This window comes from Pollachius pollachius (genome assembly GCF_949987615.1).
Source record: "Pollachius pollachius genome assembly, chromosome: 3".
Lineage (NCBI taxonomy): Eukaryota > Metazoa > Chordata > Actinopteri > Gadiformes > Gadidae > Pollachius > Pollachius pollachius.
Genome location: NC_136936.1, coordinates 36,087,674 through 36,100,242, shown reverse-complemented (window position 1 = coordinate 36,100,242; position 12,569 = coordinate 36,087,674). Strand labels below are relative to the sequence as shown.

Sequence of the window (12,569 nt, the reverse complement as noted above, 5' to 3'; positions counted from 1 at the left end):
TGTTCTAAACCATTATTACCCAAAGACTGGGAGGTTTTAATTGGGACGCCAAATAAATGTATATTAAAATAAAATTTTTACAGAAATACTTTTGCACTATTTTGGCATCTATCTCTACATTTTCAGTTTTTCAGTTTTGTCTTACTTCTTGCTGCTGAAACACCCACATTTCTCCCCTGGGGGATTAATAAAGTTTTATCTCATCTTAACGAATTGATTGATTGATTGACTGTTTGATAACAATAGCTACCCACAAACACACGCCTACCTGTTCGGCAAGAGCATTTAAAAAAACTTAAAACAAGAAGCATGTTTTTGAACTGTACTACATTTTATATTGGGTGGCGATGGTTTGTAATTTAAAAAAAAATGGGTCGCCAGAAAAAAGTTTGGGAAACACTGTTCTTAACTATTTGATTGAATGCCTAACCAGGCAGTTCGCTTAGCTTAGGGCAGCGCTAGTCTGAACGCTTGTTGACAGCAACGGGTTCAAATCTTTATTGAGAATTAAGTGTGTGGAAAACAATTGCATAATCGATTTTTCTTGTAAATGGCCTACCACAATAAATTATTAATGATGAAAAATCCAGTGCGGGATACATATGTTTATATATATGCACTTAAGCATTTATTGGGCTTGTTAATGGTTATATCTAATCTTATAAACATTTATGGGCTTTTTGTGACTTTATGGACGGGGAAGGGTGAAGATAGACGGTAAACTAGGTTGGAGGAGAGGGAATGACGTATACGACCAGAATCAAGGCTGGGTCGACTCGGTGTACTTGCTTTAATAAAGATTAGATTCAAGTAATTGAATACACATACAGTACATTGAAAAATAATGCTTTTATTATTAATGCAATTACATAAATAGCTGAAAGGTGTGCCTTATTGCACAGAAGATGATGTATACATTACAATGGCAGAACATATCTGCACAATACAGATATTTTTTACAAACAACTGGGTGTCACCACGTCTGAATCGTCATTTGAACACGGTAGAAAGGACTATATTTATCTGTGAGGTGTCTCTGGGTTCAGTCGGGTATATTCAGCTTCACTGGGGGTAGTTTGATGTTTGCTTCCTTCACGTCTGCTGTGATGTCAACCCCCAGGGGAGCCCTGCGAGAATACACATGGAGCTCAGAAGGACAACTTGTATGACATCCATCAGCCAATCAGTGTGTATGGCGTGGGTGACGTTTTAGGAAATTATAAGAATTATTCATGAATAGTTTCCTAGAGTTTGTTATAACTCTAGGATACAAGGTGTCTATCAGCTGATACAAATGCATTTTAATAATTTCATATGCAATTCCGTAACGTTTGAAATGAACGCCAATGTTTAAAGGAGACATATTATACCACCAGGTATTAGTGTGATTAGCCTTACAAGCCGTTTCGAAAATCTGCCCCTTCTGACATCACTAGTGGGCGTGTCCGCCTAGATCTGTGCTGGATAGATATTTAACGTTTACTTCAGTCTACTGGGTAAGATGGTAGACTGATCTATCCAGCACACATCTAGGTGGACACGCCCACTAGTGATGTCATATGGGGCAGATTTTAGAAACAGCTTGTAAGGGTAATCACACTCACACCTGGTGGTATAATATGTCTCCTTTAAAATAGTTTTTTCAAAAGAATAAAAATATGCATGTGTCAGTGCATTGCACAATATTGTCTCTTAAACCCTGTTGACTTACTTCGGCTCATAGCTGACCTCCTGGTCAAAGGGCAGAATCCCCCTCCCGGCCCTCAGTCGCTCAACGCCATTCCTAGGAAAACACAACACACACGTTTGAATAACACAATCGTAGAGTAGTGTCCAATTTTGGTGCCATAAAGACAGCAGGAAATTAAACTCCCCCCCTCTTAAACTGAGAGGTTTCAATATCTAAGTAATTCACATTATATCATGGCCTCTCTGGCCGCACACACCATGCGATCATGACTCCGTTGTCTGTGCAGAGCGCGGTGGGAGGACAGAGCAGCTGCAGTCCGGTGGTGTCGGTGATGACCGTCAGAGCCTTCCTGATGTACTGGTTACTGGCCACGCCTCCGGAGACCACCTGATTCAAACAGATAGGGATAGCAAACACAAACAACCACAACAACAACAACGTTATCAAAATTGGCTAAGCAGAACTTTTGCTTTTGAAATAAGGGACATGTCAACAGCACCTCATGCATAGACACGAGGAAAATGCATTGTATGCAACAAAGAAAAGAATCTGTAGAACAAAACAAAATTCCACAAATAAAACAATTAACCAATAACACAAATAAAATAATTAAATAATAGTGTTTCTCACCAGGGTGGGGTTGCTTGTGGGCAGAAGAACCTTGGCTTTGCAGAACATGATGGCACGGTGTGTGCGCTTGGCCAAGTGACAGGCAATGGTGTGCTGTGTGGCAGCAGCAATGTCATTCACACACGACAACACCGCTCCAGGCTCTACACCTGTAAAGACAATGCTATGAACACTGTACTGTACACCTCTCAAGACAACACTAGGATCTGTGCAAAACACCGTTCAGGATTCTACATTGGTCAAGACAAAACTATGTTCTTCAGACAAAGCACACGCACTCCTCTTGTAAAGGTTTATTTTTGTTAACTGTGTTTGTCTATAATGGGTGTTCCTAGCTGCTCATATTTGCATGTTTTCCTATTTGCAGTAAGACCTGGGATTGGGAATCATAGATCTTGAGAATCCTGACGTTTTTGAATGCTTTCCACATCTCCAGTCGTCTCTCACCTTCCACCTGCTCCTGTTTCTTGATCACCATATTAACCTGATTGCGCAGGCCTGCGAATGAGAAGTTGCAGTCGTAGTGTTGTCCCATAGGCGTCTTGAAGGGGAACTTGCTCCTGTCCCCATTCCTGGCCAGCAGCTCTAAGGCTTGCCCTCCACTCAGCCCTGAGCACCTTGGATGCTTTGTTAGAGACAGACGTCTTGCCACCTTTGAATACATAAATATAAACATATGTACTCTATACATGACCTCAAACAGTGAGAGGGAAAATACAAATATAACACATATCGTATGCTTTATATTTTACACCTTAAGTCTTATAATTTGGGGATTAAGTGTCTTTTTTTAATATTTTATATCCAGGTGTATTTTGGCACTTGAATATCTTGTATTGCATTACTCCATAGCAGACAAACACCCCCCGTCCAAACCCCTTGTATGTGAAATCTTACCAGGCAAAACAAATTCTACCATAAAAAATGACCTTACCTTACTTCATTAGAAAAAAAATGCTTACTTTATCCAGGGTGTCTCCTGGGGCTTCATCTAGCGCTTGACCCAGAAGGAGGAAGTCATCGATGCCCCTGGCCAAGGCCAGGAGCGAGTGGCCCCCAGAGATGAGCAGAACAAGGAATGGAAACTCAATTGGTTGCAGCATTCTGACGGTCAGCGCATGCGCCTCCATGTGATGGATGGGAATGAACGGCTTCCTGTGCTGCCTCACGAACTGGAGGCTGAAGTGCAGGCCGATGCCTAAGCTCAGGGCCAGGCCAGGCATTATTGTTGTGGCCACGGCCGACAGCTGCCCAGGGGTCACCCCGCTCCTGTTCATAGCCTCCTGCACAACATGAGCGATGTGTTCTCTGTGTAGTTGTTGAGCCACGGTTGGAATGATGCCACCGGTCCTGTGGAAGACAGGTGGGACAAAAAATATGAAAAAAAGTGTGACATTTAAAACAAACCAAAAGGATAAGGAAAAAGCTTAACGACAAACATATTCTCATGTGTGCTACATGATGAGGGAATGAGCTGTCTAGCTCAATACCATGTGCAGAATCCCTCCCCATCTTCAAAAGCCCTACCTTTAGAGGGAACATCTCACAAGCTCAACACTTAAACACCAGTGAATACCCGACAGGCTTATCTGTGTTATTGCACTTCATTCGTCTAGATAGAAAACCCTTGTTATACTGTCACCTGGTATTGCCGTGGAATATAGGAAAAGTGATTATCATGGCCATTCTGATGGCAAGCGGTCTGTCTTTTTTTTTTTTCAGATACCAGGTTGTTGGGCCCTCTTTGAAAATGCTTTGATTTGTTCTCAAATTTCGCACTCAACTCACTTCAGATGCACTTCTTTCTGAGAGTGGAGGAATTCTCCTAGGACGACCCCTGTCTCGTCCATTACTGCTGCGCCGGTGTCATCACAGCTGGTCTCGATGCCCAAAACCAGTCTGGACGAGAAGGCTTTTACACACGTCTGAGAAAAGTAATGCTTGCGACACAACTCTGGTAGCTTTCGCAGACATGATGTATTGAACGTGAACATCATAAGAGGATGACTTGTGTGTACCCCTGTACATACAAAATGTATTTACTGTACAATTAGTACAGTTAATATTATATCATTTCCTAATATGCCTTTCAAATCAAGAAAAAGCCGATATAGGATGGCGTTGCATTAACACAATGTCGTAATCGTAGTCTCATTTCAGAAACATAAAAGGTCAAGTTGATTGCACTGAGCTGCACTCGCATGCTGCCATTCTGTGTCTCATGTAAATAATGTCGTCTAATAACAAGTGAAGAACTAAGGTTCCGTACATAAGTAGAAGGATGGCCACCGTTCAGAGGAGGGACAGATTCATTTCTGATAATTCTAATACTTGAAGAATACATTTGTCTAGTAAGTGTGGTAATATTAATTTGTTCTACCTTTCACTCACCATTAAAAAAAGCTTTCCTAGGGGAAAACATAGATCGTTGCACACTGAGGAGACCATGCGAAAGCAGTCAGACGAAGACGAATGTTGACTCGTTTCCCGTATTAACTCAACATCTTGGTCGAAGGAGGTAGTGTACACTTAACAATATTACAGATTTTGCTAGAATGTAACGTTTATATTGATTCAGATTTCCTTTTAAGTCGTTTTTTTACACATGGGCTCTGTAGGTAAATAATGTACACCGGTAGATGTAGATACGTACAACCAGCTTGAGCTGGAGTGAACTTGTGTATCTTCTATTTTGATAAATAAGGGAGACGATCTGTTTGTCATTTGATTTGAAGGAAGCTCAATATTGTATGTTGTGGAAGAATAATGCACGTGCAATGAAAACCACGTGAGTGAAAAGCAATCCTATATTTTTGTTAGAGACCACTGCGCACAAGTACTTCTGACCTATTTCGTTCAACATTTTCAGTTTAAACTCTATCAATTTAATTCATAAAATAGACTGAGGTGGCTTTGGTTGACGGCAAGCCAATCTACTTTACTCTCTGCAGTTAATGTCAACTTCCACAAGGAATGGAGCATCAAGATAATATCTCGGAGAAGTTCAAAACATTTGTTGTGCAAGATGCGCCACCAACGGTGTACTACATCCCCGACTTCATATCAGAGGATGAGGAAGCCTATCTCCTGGAACAGGTCTACAAATCCCCAAAACCAAAGTGGACTCAGCTGTCTGGCAGGCGGCTTCAGAACTGGGGTGGACTGCCCCGCCCCAAAGGAATGCTTGCAGAGAAGATGCCTGACTGGCTTCAAAAGTACTGCGATCAGATTTCCTCTCTCAACGCTTTCTCGGGGAAAGCGGCCAACCACGTACTGGTGAACGAGTACAAGCCCGGGGAGGGGATTATGCCCCATGTGGACGGCCCCATGTACCACCCCACTGTCACCACCATCAGCCTGGGCTCACACACCCTTCTGGACTTCTACAAGCCCCTGAGCAGCACCCAGGAGTCCGGCGAACCTCAGACGGAGGAGAGCCGCTACCAGTTCTCCCTGCTGGTTCGCCCCCGGAGCCTTCTGGTCCTGCAGGACCACATGTACCAGAGCCTCCTGCACGGCATCCAGCCTCGCTGCCAGGACACCCTGACAGACGCGGTGCGCAACCTGCCCTCGGCTGCTGAGGCTGGGGGAGCTGTGGCGGGCGACACCCTGCCCAGGGGAACCAGGGTGTCCCTCACCGTCCGACATGTGCCCAAAGTCATAAAGACTACGTTTCTCTTGGGGAAGAAGTGATAGGGAGATGCATACAAAGGACTCATCTCGATAAGCTTTTTTTTTTTTACTTGTGATTGGTTTGGATGTTATGTTATGCATTTTGTTTGTATGTCCATTGATAATCCTTGGCTTGGGGCTTGTTTAAACAGCTTATATATGCGTAGTCCTAATGATTGTCGAGCATTTTTGCTTTACTACACGCTGCTTTTGATCAGACAAAAGATCATGCAAACGGTAGACCACGCATCATTCATGTGCATGACCACTGTTTCCTTTTACTGAACTAACTATTGTTATGTTTTAACTTTATAAGCCCACTTTGCTCAATTCAAGCGCAACCTGTATTGTGAAATATTTGGAGAATGTAGTACTTAATGAAAATAAATTACAATTCTTGTTGCTGCAATACCAAGGCATTTTCTGTCTGCCTTAATGGGTTTATTTACCAAAGTTCTTTACACCCAATATAAAATATGTTTGTTTTAATTTAAATGTTAGATCCTATTAAAGTTCACTGCCACCCTTCAGCTGCTCAGCCTCATGTCAGTTGTTGTAAAATAATTTATAGGGAAAAGTGTAGGCAGAGGGCCACTGCTTTGTTGTACTGACGATTTCCCGTTTCTGGTGTCAAATAATCCACAACTAGGCAGAAAACCGACGTCATGGAGCCACAGTCAAAGCGCAGGAAGGAAGCGGAAAGCGACAACGCAGACTCCTGGGTGGCACTTCCTGTTCTGTCGGACCAGCAGTCACAAGACACCGAGCTCATCCCGGCGTTCGCCGCACCCATCACCGACAAGAAGGAGACCTCCCGGCTGATCAAGGAGCTCCGCTCTCTCTACCCCCTGACCGGCCTCACTCACATCAAGAGGGTGCGGTCACACAAGCCGGCCGACGGCCTTTACTCTCCTCAGGTGCTAGTGTGTCTTGTCAGCGACGCCCCGGACGTTGACCTTCACAGCGAGTCCCTCGCCATCGAATCCTTGCTGCCCCCCGATAGTGTCGGACTGGAAGGACTGGGCCCCCCTTTCCTGGTGAAGATCCCCGCCTTTCCTCCCCTGACCAGGCCCCAGTTCCAGCTGGCGAGCAAGCACTGGCCCACCACCTTCCACGAGGACAAGCAGGTGACCGTGGCCCTGCGAGGAGAGCTCTTCGGCGGGCCCCAGAAGGCCCGCATGCAGGGGTACATGGAGGCCGCCCTGGCTGCTGCCAGAGCGGCCGCGGGTTTGGGGTCGGGGCAGGAGCCGGTGGGGGCTGCAATGGTCGACCCCAAAGAGGAGAGGATCCTAGCGGTGGGACACGACTGCCGTGGCGGGAATCCACTCCATCACGCAGTCATGGTATGCATTGACCTTGTTGCTCGCGGGCAGGGCGGTGGAGCGCTGAGTTTTGAGAAATACCCCGCTTGTACTGCCCAGATGACCCCCACCAGTCGCCACTGTAAACCAGCTGCAGAGACCTCCAAAACGACCGCCCCGGTTGTGGAAGAGGGGCAGCCATACATATGCACTGGGTACGACCTCTATGTGACCAGGGAGCCTTGTGTGATGTGTGCGATGGCCCTGGTTCACTCCAGGATAGGAAGGGTCTTCTATGGCACGGCCTCTTCCGATGGAGCTCTAGGGACCAAGTATAAGATCCACACTCAGAAAGATCTGAACCATCGCTTCGATGTGTTTAAAGGGGTCCTGAGCCAGCAATGCAAGGACCTTTATGGGTTAAAAGACCCCATCGAACACTGAAAGAAGTGGCTTGCTATTTTTAAGATTTTTTTTAAGATATGATTTTTGCTGGATAATAGCCTGGGACAAATACATGCAGAATGACATGATTTCTTTGACTTGGATCTACCATGCTGTAATTAAAAGATTTTAGTACCCAAATAATCACTCTACCATCAGGCATCCAATATAAAGATGCCCTTACCCTATCTGCTCCTGTTTGCTAAATGGCTATATTACCACCTGAAAACACTATACACAGCAAACAAGACTTGGTGAACAAACAATATACCAACACAACAATGAGGGCCCAAACCATTTTAATGATGTTAGTAATGCAAGAGTAATAGTAATGAATCGGAGACAGACACAATCATGGCAACATATGTTCCAGACAAAATAGCTACATGGACATATGTACATAAGATCATCCACTGGATTAGTAATGTCTGGCAGCATGAAATTGAATATTTCCTTTTTCATACAAGACATGTCGCAAAGGAACGTTACAATGGAAATAGCCTGCCCTATTTGATTTAACAACAAATGCCAAATGATTCACAAAGAAAACCAGGCAAATAAAGAGTATAATTTTCTCCACTCGTCATTAATTGGATTGGACACCCACCACATAATGATGAGTGTACTGATAGACAAAGAACCACAGGCTCCTACGCTTAAGAACACATCTTAAAAAATACATTTAGGACATCTTCAGGGCTACAAATCGGGACCCAAACTTAATCGTTGCGTCAGCATCATGTGAAATAGAGAAGAAAATAAAATAAACAGGGAAATCTAAATGTCACTTCTGAAACTGGGGCCAGCCCAGGCCAACAACAATACATTATTAAATATTCACTTCAAGTTAGTTATGCATATGGAATTCTGTTTTCTACCAATCTACTCTTTCCTATGTTGGTTTCTCTCCTATAAAATCACTTTTCACCCAATATATACAGCAGTGACATTGACAAGTACTATACAAAACAGCTTAGTCCAGGCATCAGTGCTGGAGCGTATAAGGGAGGTTAACTAAACATTTCTTATAGACACAATACGTTCTGCGACTCCATTTAATACTTGTTTATGCCAAAGATTCTGACTCCGTGTAGTTGTGGCAATTTTGGGATTAGCACGCTTAAAAGTGAGACGGTGTTTACGACAAAGTGTGTCGTGTCGTACTTTGTATAGAAACTGGCCAGGAAGTATCTGTGGAGAAGAAAATAGAGAATTGTTTGAGACTTTCAATGGAAGACAATGACCATCAAAGCTGAATGCAAGGCCACAGGTCCTTCCGTCCATTCACCTATACAGAGATTTATTTTTTTATCTCAAGCAGGCTTGTAAGTGTATGTTTCAAATGTATGTTTTGCTAACCTTTTATCAACAAGTTTTTCTTTATCAAGTGAGGTAAAATGTTTAAGTCTTGTCATCTTGTCAAAATTTGAAGCAATACTTATGGTATATAATAATAATAATCTACCAGCGTTGAAGAATAACGTCTGAATAGAAGTGTGTTAAAGTTAAAACTGTACAACCCAAAATACATACAGAATAATTGGGGAGATGGTGAAGAACTTTCTGGATGAGGTGAACTGCACACCGTAGTCCAGCTGCTCCCAGTGTGTGAGTAGCCTGGCCTTGCCTTGGTCTGGTGTCTCAAATGGAGTGCCCTTCACCGCATGCATGAACACATACATCCCCTGTACACGCACAGAAAGACAGATGGACGGACAGAGAGATGAAAAAAAAGCCATCGTTAGCTGAGGTTACATCACTAATCAACAAGGCAATGCTAAAAATAGAGCATACAAGGTGGTTCGCCTAAAGTGTCCAAATTTCACTTTGTCAAAACCTCATTGCAGGATATTCTAGTTTGGAATCAACCAAAGACAGACTTTCGGTTTACAAACACACAGACACAGACACACACACACATCGGCGCTGTATTGTTTTGAGAACAATGGGTCCCAGTTAACGCAGTGGACCTAGCCGTAGCAGTTAATAGCTTTTTCGTATTCCCTGATACACAGGCCTCTCCAGATGCTCCAGGCCTCCGCCAGTGAATTATGCCATGCACAACTTACAAAGGACAAAGACATTTTGGTAAAATGTCTTTGTCCTGATAAAACTTGTCAGTTGAAACAAATCAGTTGTCCATTCTGGGGTATTGTAGGAACATGGCTGGCTGTGTGGAAGAGTACCAGGTCAATATGTGGATATAAAAGGGCTGTTATGAAAACGCAACGGTTCTTATTTTAATGGGATTACACACTAACTATGCATGTGCTGAGTAGAACTCATGTGATAAGTTTTACTCATCACAAGAAAGTCGTGGTGTGAAGACTAGAGGGGGAGGTCCAATGGGAACTAGACACAGAACTTGTGTTATGTAGAAGGCAAAGTGGGCACAGACTATCTGTTAGGTGTTAATTGGGGAGGTAATTACTGGGCAAGACGGAGAAGAGGTAACGGCAATTATTTTTGCATTCGATTAATTAAGGCTGGTTATCCCTCAAGAACCAATTGACCTCTAGCTCCATTTTAAAATGATTTACGAGAGACTATAAGTACAAATAACACATATACAATTTGCTTAAATTATTAATCAAATACGATTTTGGAAACATTGCTTTGTATATCCATCCTCTTTATCAACATTGTGCAACACAATGCTTGCTAGTTTATTTAAGTAGTCAGACAAACATCTCCATTGTTGACAATGTTCCCTAATATATCCCCCAGACCCAAAAACCTCCCCCAATCAATGAATCAAACTTTATTTACATTGTGCTTTTCATGGAAAACTGAAATCCATGGGAAACAGAATAACAGTAATACATTTGAGAGATAGCTCTAAACCAAAAGACCACTACTACTGCTACTACTAAATCTCAGATCCTAGTGGTCGTTTTTTTTAAGGGATTCGTGAGATTCCGCACTACTACTAGCACAACCAACTCTCAGGACAAAGAAGTCGTTTTTTTTTTTATTATTATTTGTGAGAATACACCCTATTTGACAGACCGTTGGACAACAGCGACGAGAGGAGGAAGAAGAGGCGACTTACAAAATTGTGCAAAATGTTGGTTAGCGTCCACACCACGGGCACGCTGAAGAAGGGGATGCTGAGCAGCACGACGTGTAGCATCCCCACGCCCAGGGCATACGTCAGCCAGATCCCCCGGCTGTTCATCACCCGCGTGTTGGGGTTCACCTCGCTGTGCGCCACACCCACATTCATCCTGGTCTGGAGTAGCAGGACCCACAAAGATAAAACGTTGGCGGTGTGAAGAGATATTCATAGCTGCTATCAATTAACGCTCAACATTTATAATCCAGACATTTTAGCAGATGGGTGCCTTTTTTCAAAGAGCGATTTACGGTGTATATGTTTCAGACATATTTCTTTGAGGAGCTGGTTTGCTCAGGGATGCCTAGAGGTAAGGCAGCAGGTATTGGGGATTAAAACCAAAACCTTTCGGCAGCGACACACTTAAATCAGGACTACACTATCCAGACTTCCCTTACAAAAAAATGTCCAGCATGGCAAGCTGTAATTTGTATTTGCAGCAGGATAAAGACAGAGCATTCTGTATGAGTGTGCCAGGAGACAGTTTTTGCATTTATTGACATAACAGAAAGGCAGAATGCTGATCCTAAATACTGGAATACAGACACACTGGAGGCACTCAACACAGCCAATAGTCTTATGCAAAAAATTATGCCCGAGGCGAACCATCAACTTAAAAACTTTGTAAAGATAAGCCTTTATTTGTGTGCGTGTGTGTATGTGTCTATGGATATAGACACAGACTGCACACGTTGATGCAATGACCTAGTTGTCGCCATTCAAAAACCATAAACCCTTGTGCTTGGTCAGGTCTGATAACAGAAAGACAACTTGTGAAATCCGTTTTAACTTTGACCTCTGGCTGACTGGACTCGAGTAAATAAACAAGGAATGCAAATTCAAAATATATATGGTTTCGTCAAATGAAAGTACAATTTTGATTGAAGAATCTTTTTACATATTGCAATGCACATAATTGGGGGACATGGCCTAGGGCACCAAAAGTCCTTCCCTGGGCTGAAAAATGTACTATTTAAACCCCAAAAAACAAAAGACAAAACAAACTCCGCATGACCTAAATAATGAACCGGTAATGGAGATGACACGTTTTATGGGGCAAAATTCAGATAAGGAGTCCAATTGATACTGTGGGAATAGCCAACTATTAAACATTGTATCACCGTCATGCAGTAGACCTACATGTTGGCATTTAAAAAGGGTTGCTGTAACCTAGATGACACTGGGAAACTTTCACGCATTCTTCAAATAGATGGATGCCGAGTAAAGTTACACAATAAACGCCCTACTATGTTTAACACAACATTATATTTACACATAAAAAAGGCCCTTTAAACATAAGCTAAGTCGTTTTCAGAGAATAGCCCTAGCCTCATACCGTTACCCTCTCAGTCTCCAGAAAACCGGGGTTTTGCAACATGGGTGCAAATAACAAAATACCACAAACTAAACCCTCAACACTCAAAAGGACATGAAAGTGACATACCCAAGTAGCAGCCAGGAGACAATGAAATGATGTGCTTTTCAAAGACCAAACCCCGTTAGAAGAAAGCCAATCTCCTTGTTTACAGCGCACAGATGAACCGCAGCTCGGCGGCTTGGAGACGCACTGCAAAGGAAAGCGGAAACCGCCGGTGGGACCAATGTTTCCAGATTGGGCCAGATTTCCCGCCCAATGTGGCAAGTGTTGCCAGATTGTGAAGGAAATCTGGCCCAATCTGGCAACACATGTTAGGACCCAGTCGCGTGCAACCACTAG

The 12,569-nt window shown here is 43.2% G+C and overlaps 4 protein-coding genes across 5 annotated transcripts; 2 read left to right on the top strand and 2 right to left on the bottom strand.

Moving 5' to 3' along the window:
* Positions 1–885: 885 nt before the first annotated feature.
* On the bottom strand, positions 886–4,317 carry osgepl1 (O-sialoglycoprotein endopeptidase-like 1; the record flags this gene model as incomplete). 2 transcript variants are annotated; one of them, XM_079731364.1, is made up of 7 exons in its annotated part: positions 886–1,127; positions 1,712–1,783; positions 1,947–2,077; positions 2,321–2,469; positions 2,768–2,972; positions 3,283–3,670; positions 4,109–4,317. In XM_079731364.1, 7 exons carry the CDS (start codon positions 4,315–4,317, stop codon positions 1,043–1,045), a joined length of 1,239 nt encoding a protein of 412 aa, XP_079587490.1. In that variant the 3' UTR covers positions 886–1,042. The 2 variants fall into 2 exon arrangements, with proteins under 2 accessions (XP_079587490.1, XP_079587491.1); XM_079731365.1 differs by having other exon boundaries at positions 3,283–3,628; positions 4,109–4,260.
* A 450-nt stretch (positions 4,318–4,767) lies between these two features.
* Positions 4,768–7,932, top strand: adat3 (adenosine deaminase tRNA specific 3). Its single transcript, XM_079733947.1, has 2 exons — positions 4,768–4,838; positions 6,642–7,932. The coding sequence occupies exon 2, from the start codon at positions 6,658–6,660 to the stop codon at positions 7,735–7,737; it is 1,080 nt and encodes a 359-aa protein (XP_079590073.1). The 5' UTR covers positions 4,768–4,838; positions 6,642–6,657; the 3' UTR covers positions 7,738–7,932.
* Positions 5,294–6,013, top strand: alkbh6 (alkB homolog 6; the record flags this gene model as incomplete). Its single annotated transcript, XM_079733794.1, has 1 exon — positions 5,294–6,013. One exon carries the CDS (start codon positions 5,294–5,296, stop codon positions 6,011–6,013), a length of 720 nt encoding a protein of 239 aa, XP_079589920.1.
* Positions 7,933–8,023: 91 nt separating the features above from the next.
* On the bottom strand, positions 8,024–12,411 carry ormdl1 (ORMDL sphingolipid biosynthesis regulator 1). The gene is made up of 4 exons (XM_079733948.1): positions 12,297–12,411; positions 10,790–10,969; positions 9,271–9,422; positions 8,024–8,928 (listed from the first exon to the last, which is right to left on the bottom strand). Exons 2-4 carry the CDS (start codon positions 10,961–10,963, stop codon positions 8,793–8,795), a joined length of 462 nt encoding a protein of 153 aa, XP_079590074.1. The 5' UTR covers positions 10,964–10,969; positions 12,297–12,411; the 3' UTR covers positions 8,024–8,792.
* Between the last annotated feature and the right edge of the window lie 158 nt (positions 12,412–12,569).

Coding starts and splice junctions, on each gene's coding strand:
- adat3 (XM_079733947.1), top strand. CDS start 6,658: ATGGAGCCACAGTCAAAGCGCAGGAAGGAAGCGGAAAGCGACAACGCA.
- ormdl1 (XM_079733948.1), bottom strand. CDS start 10,963: ATGAATGTGGGTGTGGCGCACAGCGAGGTGAACCCCAACACGCGGGTG. Junction 9,423..10,789: donor CCAACATTTTGCACAATTTT/GTAAGTCGCCTC, acceptor GTGCGTGTACAG/GGGATGTATGTGTTCATGCA. Junction 8,929..9,270: donor ACCATCTCCCCAATTATTCT/GTATGTATTTTG, acceptor TCTTCTCCACAG/ATACTTCCTGGCCAGTTTCT.